Source organism: Parasteatoda tepidariorum, chromosome X1 (assembly GCF_043381705.1).
Source record: "Parasteatoda tepidariorum isolate YZ-2023 chromosome X1, CAS_Ptep_4.0, whole genome shotgun sequence".
Lineage (NCBI taxonomy): Eukaryota > Metazoa > Arthropoda > Arachnida > Araneae > Theridiidae > Parasteatoda > Parasteatoda tepidariorum.
In genome coordinates this window covers 47,346,498-47,364,068 of record NC_092214.1, presented here as the reverse complement: position 1 = coordinate 47,364,068, position 17,571 = coordinate 47,346,498, and the positions used below count along the sequence as shown (strand labels likewise).

The 17,571-nt window shown below is 29.2% G+C and overlaps 1 protein-coding gene across 1 annotated transcript; it reads left to right on the top strand.

The window, feature by feature from the left end:
• The first annotated feature begins 1,536 nt into the window (after positions 1 to 1,536).
• LOC107453251 (uncharacterized) lies at positions 1,537 to 11,713 on the top strand. Its single transcript, XM_016070012.2, has 4 exons — positions 1,537 to 1,740; positions 5,750 to 5,888; positions 8,189 to 8,455; positions 11,558 to 11,713. Exons 1-4 carry the CDS (start codon positions 1,724 to 1,726, stop codon positions 11,588 to 11,590), a joined length of 456 nt encoding a protein of 151 aa, XP_015925498.1. The 5' UTR covers positions 1,537 to 1,723; the 3' UTR covers positions 11,591 to 11,713.
• The last annotated feature ends 5,858 nt before the right edge of the window (positions 11,714 to 17,571 follow it).

Sequence of the window (17,571 nt, the reverse complement as noted above, 5' to 3'; positions counted from 1 at the left end):
TATCCTCCACAGAGAAGCCGGCACTACCTCAATCTCACACAGACTTGTTTTAGCAGCTAAAAAATTCTACCTCCGTCACTGTTCCCTTGGCTCTCACTCCCCAATAAATCGCCTTTTGCATAAATTCCATTTTACTAGACTTAAAAAGAAACCCCACCTTTTCCTCAAATTTCAGGACATCTTCAGCCAAAAAGGCATAAGTAAATTCAATATCATCCCCTTCCACATTCCAGTTTTCCTCACAGATCTCCCGAACCTCTGTCTTTTTGTACACGATCTTCCTTTTCAAACTACGAAAAATCCCAACGAAATCCTCCCTCTCTATCAGGAAACCCTCCACACCCTTTGGAAAGACTTTGTCATCCTGGCTACCGATGCCTCAAAATCCAGTACGAACACAGGTATTGCGGCTATTAACTCAAGGAACAACATGTCTTATATCTCTCAAATCCATCCTATTAACTCAGTTTTCACCGGAGAAGTTTTAGCGATTTGGTTAGCAGTCACAAAATTCACTACCGAGTATCTAGATTACGTTATTTTATCGGACAGTAAGTCCGCAATCACTGCCCTCATCTCAGCCACCCATAAATCCCCTCACAGCATCCTCCTCTTACAAAACAAGATAGTTTCAGCAAGTGCAAAAGTGAAATCAATCACGATCGCCTGGACACCAGCACACGTTGGCATCCCCCCCAATGAAACCGCTGATAAGCTGGCCAAACACGCCACCAATGCCCCTCGAGCCATCTCTTTTATCTCACCTGAAGACTTGTCATATTCAGCAGTTTTAGACTCAAACCGCGAACTCAGTAACCTCCGGACTAATTCAAAATACCACAAGCGTTTCCCCTTTGATCACCCTGTTAATAAAACTTCCCTCAATCAACTCCCAAACCGAAAATACGATATCTTAATCTCGCGTCTCCGAAGCAACACAATCCAACTTAACGAAATTTATGCAAAAATAGGGCTCGTAGACTCCCCTTTGTGCGACCATTGTCAACTTCCAGAATCTGCTATCCACCTCCTCTTTGAATGCAAAAAGTTCGAGCATCAGAGACAAACACTGCGCGCCTCAATCGGAGTTTTTCCACTCTCCCTTCACCGTCTTCTTAGTTATAACCAATACGATAATCTTCTCAAAAATTTAGTGGATTTTTTAATTTCAACTAAGCGTTTCTAGCCTCCAGTTTTCAAATCCATAATTAAATGCAGTTACTAATTTTTAAGTTTTAGTTTAAGCCTCTCTGAGCGCCTGGGAAAAAGAGTATGTTTTTCTTATTTTTTTGTTTTGATGAACGTGTTTCTCCAAAAGTATTGGAACCACCAAATGCTAGTTTTTAATTTTTTCTAATCTTCCTCTCCAAAAGTGTTTTGGAAAATATTTAATTTTGATCTCTACTGTAAACTTGTTTCGCTTCTTCAAGAACAGCGTACACTCTCATCACCTCATCTTCAGCATCAACAACTCAACTCACAAAAATACACCTTACAGCAAGGGGGATAAAAGCGAGTAGCAGAGATCCCCCCCACATCATCATCAACAGTCCTTTTCTTCATTCAACCCAAAAACTCGTTCATTTTTCACCGATTGAACTTTCAACATATAACGAACAGAAGTAAATTTTTAACTTACATATTCAGCACACACTCTTTTATGAAAATTCAGCATTGAGAATTTTGGTTGTGTAATTAAAGTTGTAACTCAGAAATCTTAAAAATGAATTTAACATGCGTGTAAGTAATACTACAAGTTTTTATCACATATCTCAAGTAATATGATTATTTTTGTATTATTATGTGTTAAACATTATTTATATAAATTAAAAAAAAAAGATGCATTGCAAATAGTTCCTTACAATTCTAATTTCTGCAAATAAAGGCATTCCATCGTTAAGTGGTATTTTCTTTTCTTTTACTTTTTGTATTTTGTAAGGTACTGTGTTTTTTTTTTAACACAAAAATTAAATAAGTAAATTAATAAAATTTATTATATAGGTAAAATTTTCCATTCGACTTAATCAGGGTAGAATAAAAGGCTATAACCGAGACAATAACCGAAAGGCTCAGCCATTAGATTTTGGAAGCAAACATAAAATGAATTTTCAAATTATAAGCATAAATCGAGTTGATGTAATAATAATCAATATTACTAATAAAAACAAATATTTAGAAAAAAAATTTATTTGTAAAGACTGAAATTGTTTTTGAATCATACAATGCATTCCTCTAAGTAATTTTAAATACTGAGGCGTATTTATAGTACATAAAAGGAGCAGGGATTTTTACTTATTTGAAATAATTGTAGAAACATCAAGTTTCAAAATGACTGCACAACGTAATAAATGATACCGGAAGAATTTTTGCCTTTGAATTTCAGTAATGTTTTGTTACCGTTTTGTTTTACACTATCGATCACTGCGTACGTTTCCCAACTGATTTTATAAGCCATTTTGAATCAATTTCAAAACATAGGGAATAATGTAAAAATAAATACTCATGATTTTATTTACTATGCGATCCATAAAATTAGATATACTACTAGAAAATATTTTAAAATCAAAGTGTTGTTCCCCGTTAAAAAAATCATCTTTGTTACTTATTTTAAATAACCCCAATTATCAAAGTAGCTTTTTATTACAGTTTTCAAACATTTTATGAAGACTTTTGTACTATGTTGTAAAATCTCTTAGGTAATTGGATAAGTGTGTTAAAATATGCGTTAGACGTCAAAAGTTACAAAAAATGTAAAATTTATTTTGACGGTTAAGTTCTAAAAAGTAGTGCGACTTTGCAAAAAGTTAAGAGCTGTTGTCGTTTGTAAAAATTGTAATAGTTCAACCGATTACGAAAGATCAGATTGAAGCCGGATTGTTTTTTAGAAATCACTGGATCATACTTTTTAAAATCACTTTTTCCGAAATTTGAATAATACAAATCGGAAAATTGAAATAAATGCACTATTATATTCAAATTAAAAAGAATTGAAGAAATTGAGGAAATGTTATATTAAACCACATTTTCATAGTTTAGAGAGCTTTTTTAATTGTATTTTTAGAGATAAAGTGTAAGCAGTAAGATTCTGCATACTTGTAAAGTACCTACGTGGAAGAAATACCAAGGTTTGATGTAAAGTCACCTATGGAAAAAGTGTGAATTTATACTGTCCCAAGCCAGTCAATTCCTGACATTTGTTGACTTTGAGAATTCTCAGGGTGGTCTTACTCCTTCCACCTTAGAGTAAAAGCGATTGTTTCCAATCTATAATATTTTATTATGTCATTGAAGGACATTTTAACTCTTTGACGTAGATGGGACACCGGTGTCTTTTTTATATTTTTCTTCCGCTCTAATTACAAGCAAAAATACATTTTGATATTTTTTATTTATAAAAAACAGTACTAGTTACTAAAAAAATCTATTAGATTATCAGAACTATATATTTGTACTAAAACATAAAATTCAAGAAAATGTATTTTGAAATTTTCTTTTCATTTATATTTAAAAACTTATCAATAATTGTTTTTGTAAATTAAAGAAATTTCAATGACGAATGACCGTTTCTTTTAGATATAAATAACTGCAAATAAGTGCAAATTTGAAAAATTATTGTTTTTAGAAATGAGCCGTGTTTGGAAAATTTATTTTAAACGCAAAAAAAGACACCGGGGCCTTAGACTGCTTTAAAAATCATAAATTATTTAAATCCTAATAAAATATTTTCCCCTTATTTTGACATTAATTAATACAAAATAATGAAAAACGTGTTTATTAAGAATTCTGAGTCAAAGGGTTATATTGCTAAATTGCTTTAATTTCTAAAATTGGGTTTTTGTACCTTCTGTTGAAATTTTACTAATACTTAGAACAGAAGTTCAAATTTTTAATGGATTTCAGTTTTAATAAAATATTTTTTTGATCTTAAACTTAATAATAGTATTGATTTAAATATTCTTGAATTAAAGTTTGGAAAGTAAATTATTTCAGAAAGCACTTCCAATAGAAAACTTTCATTTAAACTGTTGGAAACAAAAACGTGTACTAATCCTAATAAAATCCTTTGGGATAACTCCCACACGTTTTGGGCGTGGTTATTTTCTGTTGAACAATATTTCAAAAAGACTTTGGGCGTTTATGTTTTCCTTATATGCAGTGACAGAAAGTAAAAATAATAACTTATTTTCTTAAGATTAATAAACTTTAATTAACGTTTTAATGTCACTTGAAAGGAAAACATGCTAATTATTATGTTTACTTTGTTAGTTAGAAATATTTTTAAATCAACAAAGTAAATATAATAACATCTTTTCTGGACTATATTTGTTGAAATATATTTGTTGAACTATTATGAGATATTTAGAACCTACGGTTATTTTTTTTTAAAATTCTTTTCGCTGCTGTTATAAAAGTAACTATTCCGCAGCACTTGTTCAATTGATTTCTGGAAACTAGATATTTAAATAAAAAAGTAAGGATCTTAGCCGAAAATGTAATATTTTTTAAAATATTTTTATGAAGTTAGTGTTACAATGCTTAATTTTCTATTATGTAATATATCAATTTTTATTTCTTTAATTATGAATACTGGTAGTTAGAATGGTTTCCAATTCGCTATATTTTTAAAAATACTCTCTTCAAATTCAAAATCTCTTCAAATTATAATGTAGTCAGTGTTTTGCATACTTGCTTGATTAATGGTTCAGCTTAATACCTTAAGTTCAAAATGATTGAAAAAGTACGATAGGAATAAAATTATTGCAGCAATGAAAATATTCATTACCAAGAGAAATTGAGATAAAATTTTATATTGTCAGCATTTTTAATAATTATAAAATTTCAAGAGACCATTTACAGCAGTTTTTCCAACACTATTCCATTTCATTTAAAATATGTCACGTTCATCACATCCTTCGACAAGTTTGGAATACTGTTTCATTGTTATAAAGTATCCTCCCATATTATTAGCCCTTACTGTATGACATCAGTCATTTTCCTACAGCTTGGCCTCCATGATTCCCAGACTTAAATCTTGCTGACCTTTGCTAATGCTTTGGAAGTTAGACTTTTGAAGTTAAGGTCTTTTGAAGGTAAACATACCAAGCAAACACAAAGCAATCTCACCTTACGTTGTTAAAAGTGAACAACTTGTCTATACAACGCAAAAGTAAAGTAACATTATTTACGATGTCCTTAACACTTTGGCGCAGATGGAACACCAGCTCTTTTCATATATTTTTTCTGATGCTCTAATTACAAGTAGAACTATATTTTGGAATTTTTAATTATAAAAAGTTTAACAGTTACTAAAAAATTGGTTAGATTTTCTGAATTATATTTGTTGTAAAATATAAAATTCAATAAAAAAGTTTAAATTATTTGCATTCATATTCAAAAATTAATCAATAATTGATTTTGCAAATTAAAGAAATTTTAATGATTAATTATTGTTTTTTTTAGAACCAAATAACTGCAAATAAGAGCAAATTTAAAAAAAAAATTGCTTGAAAGTGAGCTATGTTTGGGAAATTTTACCTTTAACACAAAAAAGGACATTGTCAAAAACCAAAATTAGTAAAATGTTAAATTTAATATATATTTCACCTATTTTGCACTAAATTAATACTGAATAGTGGAAAAAACATGAAAAATATGTTTATTGAAAATTCTTCATTAAAGGATTAAGTTAATGTCTTCCATAGGTCTATTGGAGTTAAATGTATTATAATGATTCATGTTTTATTTACAGTTTCTCGTCATATTTGTTTATGTTATGTGCATGCTTACAAGCATTTACAAATGCCCAAGATCCAATGCCAGATAATGAACGATTTTTGTTTTCTCCATTTGCTATTAGTGGAATGATCAAAGGACTGCTCGATATGCAAGTAAGTTATCGAAAAACTTTTTTTTAATTATTTCGAAACATTACTTTCTTGTCAAATATCAAAATATTGGCACTTATTAATGTATTACGAAATTCCATACTTTTGCATTTTATTCTTTATTTTTTGTTTCGAATACCATATAATGCAGTTTATGAAATGGTACCAGCTAAAGCACTGAATATTCGCAAAAGAACGTTTCGATACTTCACCATTTGTTTAATTGGCGCTTTTATGGTTAACTAGTAATCAAGTGGTTTAATTATTCATGTTATAGTCCCTAAAAATATTATTCAAATTAATAAGAACTAGATATATTAGATTAAGAAACAAAAAACAAAAATCTAATTTTTTTTCTTTTTTTGTTGTTGATAATAAATATTTACATTAAAATGTCTTAATTCTTATTGTGATAAAAAAATGTAGCATAATTCAATTTTCTATTTTTCGAGTAGGCAAGATTCAAGGTAAATAAAAAAAGAAAATAGTAAACAAATTATTTCGTTATCAATTTATTTGCTAGCGAGTTCACATGCTTGGACCATATTCTATCACCACTGTTTTTTTTCCTCACCCATTGGCAAAATGGGTGTTGTTTTGGGTTTGATGGCGTGCACACCTTATTTGGACGTCATCACACTTTTCAACTGTGTTCAAGAGTAATAGTAAACAGTGCGCATGCGTCGTCATTGCATGCGTTGCTATGGCCACAGCTGTTTGCTAATTTTTTTAGAATTTCTTTTTCACCAGCAGGCATTTTTAATGTATTTACATAATAATAATTTAAAGTATTTTTATATTCTTTTTATTATTAACTTATAATTACTATCTTGATGGTGAGTTTAATATAGGGAAGTGTCGGCTACCCCCGTCCATTGTCAATTTCATATGTATAGAATATTTTTTCAAGTCAATGGGCCATTGGACATTAATTGTTATATTAAAAAAAGATTATTTTCAAAGTTTCAAGCATTTATGCAGCTGGTAGCATGGTAAACAATAGTTTTGAAAATATGTTGAATACAGTAGTCATGAAATTAAGGAAAATTGGTTGAATGTTTCGATTAAACTTCATTTTAATGCTAAAAAAATAATTTTTTCCATACATACAACATCAAAGTATGTAGTTTAATTTGCACAAAGAAAGAAATTTATGTGTGAAAAATTGTTCGAGTAATTACAAATTTACAAAAAAATTGGATTTTGGGTAGCCCCTCTCACATGAATGTCGGGTATCACAGCCCAATTTTATTTCGTCGATAAATGTACGGTTGCAAAGATTATTATTTTATTGCTTCAAATTTGAATGTTATATGCATTTTTAACAACAAATATTGATGTTATTAAATGATTGTTATTAAATGAGAGAATTCACTAAAAGTATATAAATATGTAATAAATAAAATAATTTTGTGGTAAAAATGATAAATGAGGTTTATCTATTGTCAATACATAGGTCATCTTCATTTACACCTGAAAAACAGTTAAAAAACATAATTTTTGTAACTGGGTGGGGCTACCCGACACATTTTCAAAAGAGCTGAAAAAATGTTTTTTTAAATTTCTATTTTTGTAATGTAAACTATTCTTTTTTTGGTTTATTCTTTTTGCATTATTTAATTAGATGATAAAACAATAGAAACATACAAAAATATTGATTATTACTCAATATTATACAGAAATATAAGCGATACTCCTTAAATGGGCGGGGCCTCCCCTAAATATGAATACTGACGAAGGAAAAGTATTTTGTGACGTCTTGAAACACATACATAGGCAGGATTTGAAAACCAATCCGAAGACAAGAGGACAAACATCAATTGAAATAGTTTTTGCAACCCATGATTCGAAATGCTGTGGTGTTTATCGATGTCAATTCAGAAAAGAAAAAATAGCATTTGACCACAATTTTTCCCTTTTTCCTTTATATTTTCCCGTTTTATTTATTTATTTTTTTTTCGTTTTCAAAAATAAAAGTTATGTGAGTATACTTAGAATTAAAAAAGATTAGGTATAGTAAAATTAAAATGAAATCAAATCTATGCCTGTTGCATTAGTCACATTACTATTTTTGCGACCACTTTCTATTATTTTTTTTCTCTGATAGTTGCCTCGCCGGCTTGTTTTACATTTAAATTAGAAAAAATATAATTTAAATATCAAAACTAAAAATTCATATCATAAAAAAAAAACTTATTCATGATGTCCTTAAGCATATAACAATAAAATCACGATTTAACGAAATTAATCCACACGAAGCTGAAAGTTGATATTTAACTAACCTTAAATTCCAAATATTGCAGATTCGACCCCAAGGTGGTTACTATGAAGAAAAATATAAAAAAATATTTAAGGATAATGAGTCTGAGCAGTCCATTGAAAGCCTGTTTGTCGACAGATTCGATACTGATTTACATGAACCGGGCTATACCAGCGATGAGTTGTTATATCAAGACGCGAAGCTACTGAGAGAATCAATGAAGGGTCGCGGCCCAAATCCCTGTTTTGAAATTGACAGAATTGAAAGAAATCCTCTTCTTGGATTAATGTGTTCTCTCCAATTACAGAAAGTAAGTATTAAAAAGGCAAATTTTGCCAAAAGAATTATGAAGTGGAATTTATGAATGCGAGCTTATGTTGTGAAGAATTTACCTATTTCTTATTAATGATCACAGTGTGGTCAACTAGGGGAGATCAAATTTATGAGGGGGAAAGTTTTCATAGTTTTGCTCATTTTTTAGAGGAATAGTTATTATTAACTGAACATTAATTAGTATTTTTGTATAACAATTAAAACTAATTATTGAACTTAAAAAAATTACCCTCAGAACTTTACAACTTATAAGTTGGAATTTAGACTTGGTAATAATTTCTCCCTGAACTTTCTTACTGCAATTTTTTTTAAAAATCTATGCTTTACTTACTTTTGACTGTAGAGATAATTGCTCTAAAAATATAAGTTTAAATTAATGTTTAATGGTGTAAATCTAATAATAAAAGCTTTCGTAAATTTTAAATGGTGATTTCTCAGAGCAATATTTTTTATCTTTTCTTCAACTTTGATCCGTTTTACTTTACTCCGTTTTACTTTACTCCGTTTTACTTGATCTTTGCCAGCATATGATCCATAAGAAATCATGCTGCACAGGAGAATGGAATTGAATTTTGTGAAAATGTATTAAAGGATGTGTGCCAACATTTATTGAACTTCTACGAATATGGTTAAAGTGACAGTTTGAAAATTTTCAAATGGCAACACTTTTTCCCGTCGAAATTTATTATGTTAAAAAAAATCTTTAAATTAGAATGATATATTTAGTAAAGTGTCTTGGGATATTCATCCACTTTTAGATGCACCTGGATAATTTTTTTTGAAATTTTTTTCCGCACATGCGCTGTATAAAGCAACTACTTCAATTATACTTTACAGGCGCAGTTTTTATTATTATTTTTTTAATTTTAAAGCAATAATTTCGTTATCAGTTTAAAATTGATTCAAACGCTTTGTTTAATTTTTTTTAAATATTTAAGCTATAGCAAAAATGGCACTAGACCTAGTATATATTTCGGACATTTACCAAAGGTCTAGTCATATTAGGTCTGGTTAAGTGCCATTGCCCATTATACATTTGCCAGGTATATCCTACACTGATGTTTTTTTATGGTCAAGTGCCATTGCCCGGTATATATTTGCCCGATACTCCAAACACTGATGTTTGTTCTAATCTATCGTCAGTAAGTATTAAAATATCGAATAAATGTAATTATATCCACGAATAAATTAATATCAAATCGGATGTAATAAATATTTCGGACATTCACCAAAGCGACTAATTTGATTGTCAACATTCACCGGTGAAAGTCAACAGCCGCCGATTTTGGTCATTCACAGTAACATGCACATCATTTACATAATAACCTCATCAGGACGATTATTTCATACTTTGCCTAAATAGCATCCGGCATTTCAAAAAATAAAAATAATTGGTTTTGTTGGCGATGATCTCGTAAGGCGATAAAGAATCATGCATAGTACAGGTAAGGAAGATATTAACCTCGAAGGAAAAGTGGATGAATACCCCAAGGAACCACAGAGTTGAAGCGTCGAAAGTCTATAAAGTACTTTTTTCTTCATATCTGCCTGGTGCCGCTTTTTTTATATTGCAAGGTTCATGTTTCGGAGAAAAAATTGAAAATTGTAACTTTGAAAGTTGTATAATCGCTTTGCGCATGCCTTATAAATTTAAACAAAATTTTATTCTTTTGTACTTAACGGTATTCTCGACAGGTGTCACATCTTGGTAAAATAATCCTATTAATCACTGTGTATAAATGCAGCTTTCTGCGGTTCTTTAGTTTTTTTTATTGCGTTTATAGTTTTTGATTTAATGATATAATCAATTTTCTTAAGGAAATTTTTAAAAATGCAAATTTATATTTCATTTAGTCCCAAACTAATAATGCAATAAAAAAATATTACTTTACCGCTATTATATAAAAAAAATTACAATATTCAATCAAAATTGTTCGTGAACTGCCGAATTAATAAAACATCTAAGTGAAAAAAATAAATGAATTGTTTTTGTTTTCTATTTTGCAGTGTGCTATTGTTATTCATGAAAGTTTAATATTTCCCATTAAATATTTTGTCAGTGAAAAAAGCGTTTTAATAGAAATAAAAAAAAAACCTTTTGTGGAAAAATAATGGTCAAAGATCGATAAACGTTCATCACGCTAAAAGGGAATTAATCCAGAAATGTGAATGTACTAAGTTTAGTTTGACTTGAGTTCAACAACCTTAAAATGGACTTAAAAATTAAAACTTCGGTTAAATTATTTCTTAGGAAAATAAAGGAAGTGCTTTTAAAGTAAATATTCTATACAGTGATAGAAATGTTTTTTTTTTAAAAATAAGACTTTCTTTAGTAAGAGTGAACCGCATAGTTTTTAAAATTAATTGAAAATTCAAAAAAGGTAACTATTATTATTTTACAATACGACTTTTTATTTTAGAAGCATGAACATTTTGTGGTAAGAAGTTATATCTGGTACCAAGTATATCCGGCCATACGAATAGAAATCAAACGAATTTCGTTAATACGAAAATTAATACAATACTATTTTCAATACAATAATATTTAACCATATCTTAAATTTTGAATTTTATTTAATTTTATCTATGGTGCATATCCTTTGTTACTATTTCATTCATCGTCACTGAAATTTAGTTAACCAAAAAAAAAAAAAAAAAAAAAAAAAAAAAAAAAAAAAAAAAAAANAAAAAAAAAAAAAATTTTAAATTATAGCAACAAGTATTGCAATCACATAGTTTTCAGTAATCATTAGAATTTAAAGTTCTTTACCTCAAAATGAACAAAAGTTCGCTATTTTATCCTTCAAAACTTTAGCATATTTTGGAGTAGCATGTCTAAGGTTTCCTAAAGAGTGTTTATTCATTTTGGTTATCAGTATTAACAGAAACTTGTTACTAAATTTTTGAAATTTTGTAAGGTATATCGGTGGTGGTAATAAGGTATATTGTACTTTAAAGTACATAGTTTTATTTTATTTTTGTCATTTTTATTTTTCCTGAAATTGAACTTTTTTATTGCAATTAATTAAATCAATTCTGGATAATAAATTAATTTTCTGTTGTATTCTTTGTTTTGCAGGAGATGAACACAAAACCTGAAATTGCACCTTAGTGGTATTGATAAATGTTTTTATTAAACTGATCCTGTTTAGATACAAAAAATTTGAAATGTTTCATTTTCTTTTATATTCAATATATGTTTTTTATTTGCAAATAAATATTTTATTTTTCTCAATTTGTTATCTCAAACCTGAGAGTCGATACAACGATAATTAGTTCCAATTGTATGATACGTAATAACATAAAAATATATATGCATATTTTTTCCCCTTTTTTAATTTACTCCCTGTTTCATTACCGATGTAAAAGCTTTTCTTTATAAATTTTTTTAGAAGTCATAAAATTTTTACCACTTATTTTGAACTCGTGAAAACAATTTTTAACTTTTGAAAAATAAAATTGTAAGTTTTTTTTTAAAAAGAATATTTCTTAAGAGAGTTATATTTATAATATTATTGCTTCATAACTCTTCCTTAAATCTTAGTTTTTAATTTGAGATATACAAGTTATTTTCCAACGGTAGGAAAAATTCCATTCCACTATAAAAATATATTTCTGAGAAATACTTTCCTTACACTTAGATCTTTGAGACAATGACCATATTGTAAACTTTTCCAAAAATAAACTTTTTTTTTTAACATTTTACGAAAGCTCATATTGTGTTAAAGTAAGAAATAAATTCCGAAACTCGTTCTTCTGAAGGAGTTGCACAACCAATACAAAGCATTTGTATTGGTAGTGATTCTGTGAACAAAAATTTTTTTCAAAGAAAGCAAGAACTTTTTCAAACTTTAATTGCGTTTTGAAGCCAATCCAGTTCGTTTAATCACATTTTTCAACCTTAAGCATTTCAGTTCTAAAAATCATCTCGTCTATTCTTCAAATTGTTCTTATGTGGTCATCCAATTCTTAACAATATAGTGTTAGATTTTTTTAAAAATTTATCTGTTTTTGTTTTTATAGAAGCTTTGAAAGTTTTTCTTCTTCTCCATATTGTTTCTGTTGTTTATTTGGATAATTTTCATAATATTTAGTTTCGTCTTTTAGCACATTTACGAAACTTTATTCGAAATATAACGAGAGAGACTACAAATTGTTTTTTTTTTCTCTGTTGGTCGTCCTAGAAATAATATTCTTAATTCGCAGAAATGTCATATTTTATATTTCTTGAAAAATAGTTGACTCTTGCCTCTTTGTTGTCCTCTCCCTTTATTAAGTCTTTGAATAAACAATAGTTATACGATCCTAGGTACCCCAGTGACTTTATATCCTTATGTTTTTGCTAGAGTTTTCTTAAATTTTACTTTGTAACTTCATTTGATTCTGTTTGCTTGAGCACGTACTATCGTATGTATTTGTCAATGAGTCAATAAGCTCTACACTTAAAAAAAAAATGCTTTTGCGAAAGTGCAAGGAACAGTGAAACTTCTGTAAGTTAGCCACTTGTAGGGCATTGCTTTAGTAGTCGATTTAGATAGGTGGTTAACTTATTGGGGGCGGGGGGAGAATCACAGTTTCTTTTTCTTTTTTAAAATTATTTCTAACAAGTTTTCTTTATGTTACCAATCAAAATACAGATTAATGTTGTTAAATTTAACAGGATTTTAAAAGTTTTTAACCAATACTCTTTATATCTTAATAAATGAGATTAACAAATTTTAATTCATTCTGGTAATTATATAAATTTAGCATTAAACGAGTTAGTAAAACAAACCAATATGCAAGACTTGTTAATGTTCTATGCCAGTAACATGAAGGATTTCTTAAAATATAAGTACACAAGTACAAATACATTTGGAAAACATATTATATTCATTTAAATATTTTTGCGACTGTGGTTGTTGGAGCTATTTATAAATTTATAGCGTTTTATATAAAAATATCTTGTAGTTTTTCCATACTTGCATGGTCATATGGAAGGGTCAAATTCCAAAGGAGTTTAGGTCTAGCTTAGATGCCTTTAAGTTGAGTATTAGAAGTTGTAATTCTTAACATACTGTCATAAAAATACTTTTTCTGTTCAACTTATGAAGAGTTCAGAGTAGCCTTTAATAACAGTATTCAATAAATCATATATATTTCAGTGATCAACGCGACAAGTGGTCAGGTTATAAATGTTTACAATTTTGCAGGTTTAATTGCATTACTGTAGGTCTTTCACAGCGAGTTTGGCTAATAATTGCAGAAAGTGACAAACTCTCACAAACTTTCGTTTCACACTTGTTATTTTTGCTTAAAAAAAAAAACTTTGAAAGTTATATTACAAGATAAACTGTTCGAAGCAAAGTTAAGAACAGAAATTCCCTTTTCCATATTTATTTCTTTTTTTAAATATTTTTCTTCTAAAATCTTTTCAAAATTAATTTCCTATCCAAAACCCTGCACTTAACTGTTTCATTATATAAAGAACTAAAGCTAAGCATTGCTCCATTATGTCTTCTTTCATTATTGTTAATAGTCAGTAATAAATTAAATTACTACTTAATTGCCCTTACATTAAATGACTAATTTTATTATTCGGTAAAGTTGACATGCCTGACGTACTTTCAGTGAAACTATTTTAGAACTACAATATTTCTTGCCTTTGTCTCCTTAAGAGACGCATCCATATTTTAATTATTTCGCAAGTGGCTTAGTTTCTATAAAGAAACTGTTCTTATTCACTCTTATGACTATTTTTTATTATTTACTTTCTAATTCGCCTAGAACCATATTTTTAATTTTTGACACAAGAATTGACCTGAAATAGTTAAAAATTAAGAAAAAAAAATAGATGGTGAAATTTGAAATAATGAAAGTTTCCCTTTCATCTTGAAACTTTCAGTTATTTAAGAAAATTGTATTAGAAGCTATTTTCTCAATATAAATGTTCAGATGTTCTGGAATCTGGAAATGATTAAAAATAGTCCTTTTTATACTGCGAATCTAGAAAACTTGAAATTTTACTTAGTTTGTAAATGCATTATTTTGTTAGTTTCATTTTATGCATTTTAAGGAGAATTTAATTATTTAAAAAGTTATGGTGAAGATCGAGACTGCCTTTTATTTTTTGTGAAGCTATAGCTTATTTAATTTTATTGATGATCGATTAGAGTATAGGTTTGGGATCTAAAGCCGAAAGTGAACACATAAATTTTTTCAAATTTAACCCTTTGATAACCGGTCTAATTATCCACTCCGCTCCGCTGAAGTGACGTCACTGAACGGTACACAGTGCCTCGAAATGAGCACATTGCATGTCGATAAGCTGATGTTCGAAGTGTTACATAACACTATATTTGGAAATTTTGTAAGTATTATGAATAAAAAGGAAATTTAGGATCATTCAAAAGATCTTATTTGTTTTGGTATGATAAATTGTATAACTAGAATCGACGTACAAACCTACATTACAGTTTTAATACTCATATTTAGATTTTAATCTTTTGTCGTTTGCATTGCAAACGACGTACTTTCTCTCTGCTTTTTCTACCGATTTTAAAACCAAAGGAAAATCTCTGTCTAACAAAACATATCAAACCTATTCACAATATATTTTTTACGATATTAATCCATTATAGGTTAATGTAATATTAGCCAGTGAAAGTATGAAGCAATTGAGCCGGTTCTCAAACTGTATCATGCTAATGCTGGCTAAATACGGCACTGGTAACGAAAGGGTTAAGGAACTTTATGAGCTGCAAGTAATCGACGCCAGAAATCAACTTTCCTAGCTGAGAAACTGTTCCCGATTGAATAAAATAATAATGGCCGTAATAATGGAGTATGGTCAGCAGATTTCCACGGATTTTCTTCCGTTATTGAACTGCATCAATGACATCAAATTGTAGGTTTAGTGTGAGATAAGTGCTAGTGGGAAATAGCTACTTTTATTTGCCGATGTAATATTAACAAGAAATCCCATCTCAAACTTATTTTGGAAGGTACTAAGTTTCCTTTCGTAAAAGTTGCTTGAAAACCAAAAAGAAACTGACTGCAGAATTCCGCTCCATCACGCTGAGCTGAAGGCACTAAAAAATGGTGCAAAGCGCGCATTCCTGACTGTATTACAGCATAAAAATGACCACAATTTTCGCTTGACTTGAATGCATTGGATTTTTTCTAGAACATTTCTTGAGAAAAAAGGTTTGAGCAATAGCTCGTAAGATTTTGGCATTCCTAAAAAACTTCTTGTTTGTAAGAAATTGCACAAAACATTATGTAAGTAGGTGAGTTGCAATCGAAACATAAAATTTTGAAACTAATTTACATCACTATATTAAAGCCAAATGTAGTCAATTTTGAGTATTTATTAGTTGAATGCCTTGGGGGTGACGGGTGAAGCCAAGATTATTAGAAACACATAATTCGAGTAATTTTTTAATTTTTTTATATTATTATAGCTACGGAAATGACGCCCGGTGGCTGAGTGGTAGCGCTTCACGCTTCCGTGCCACAGGTATTGGGTTCGATCCTCGGGCCGGGCAAGGTTGACTTAGCCTTTCATCCCTTCAGTGGGTCGATAAAGGAGTACCAAGCATGCTTGGGAACTAAACACTGGGGGGTTCCGCGTTCGGCTGACCACCTAAACCGGAACATCTGCTCCTGCACCCCAGAGCCTTAGGTCAAGGAAACTGAGATGGGCACAGTAGGCCTTGGCCCTCTATGGGCTGTCGTGCCACTGAGTTTAGTTACTAAAATGGTTTGAAGAAATTAATGTAATATAGAACACCCAAAAATAGTTTTATTTATATACACAGAGATGTCAACTTACTCCGGACAGCGAATAAATATTTTCAAGTGGTAGTTTATTAATTGTGATTCTTGGTTTAGTAAATTCAATTTAGTAGATTTTTATCCACCACTATTTCTAAACAATTCGTAGGTTTATATAATTCACCACTTTTTTCAGATTCACCACTTTTAAAAAATTAGTAAAATCTGTCTAAAATTGCAAATTTAGTTTGTAGTTATTTACAGTTTGGCCAGATGGGCAAGCCATGCAAAATTAACAGGGCATTCAACGTGTTAATATTTTATAGGTAAGGGTATTTTAATGTTTATTTAAAAGTTTGTTGTGATATTTTAATAAGCATTAGAATTATAGGTTTGAGTTTAAGTTATCTCGTGTCACATTTATAAAGTTATCAATGCTGTTCACAGCATTTGAGTACTTTCAAGACAATTTTGGGGAGTAATTTTAGGTATATCATTACGAAAATAAAAATAATTTGAATATTTTGTAGTATGCCTGAAGTATTGCTAAATTGAGTGAATTGTGGTGGTAGATGATCACCCATAATTTTATTGCCTATTTTTTTTGCGAAAAAAATAAAATAAATAAAAATGAAATAAATTCTCTGCTTCCATATCTTAACTTTAATAATAACTCATTTAAAATAACATAAATTATTATAAATTCAATATTATGATTATATTGAAACTGAATTAGTTATTATTTGATTAATACTTATAATAGTAAATTTATTATTGAGCAAATATAAAATTGTTCAACTCAATAAGTATTTAGTTAATGCATAAATAAATGACATTTTCTTGGAGTGCCATGAAATGCTATTTCTGGTTTTTCATCTGTACTCTTCCATTTTTATTACACTAATTTCCTTTTATTTCAGTCTGTGTCAATGTTTTCATTACAGATAGCTTTTTACTAAGCTAACAATTGTTCTTTCGTTCTAGAGGATGTGTATAAATTTTACTATCGAAAGCTTTCTTGATAAAATCTTTTTAGAAGTACTTAATAAAAAAAGAATAAAAAAGATTTCATAAGTATACTTCCGATGAAGCATTTATTAATTCAATTGGAAATAATTGTTGATAAAATTTTCTTTGCAAGAAGCTGGACTAAAATTAATGTCGGAATGATGGATGGCGCGATTTTGCACCATTTCATAATTTCGTCACAAATAACTTTTACAGTTTTCATTCAAATTGGCAACTACTTCTCGAATTTTCTTTGTTGTAGACTACTGCTTATTATAGAAAATTGAACATTTTTCAGTTTTCTTTTAAGGGTTTAGGTCGTTATGGTTT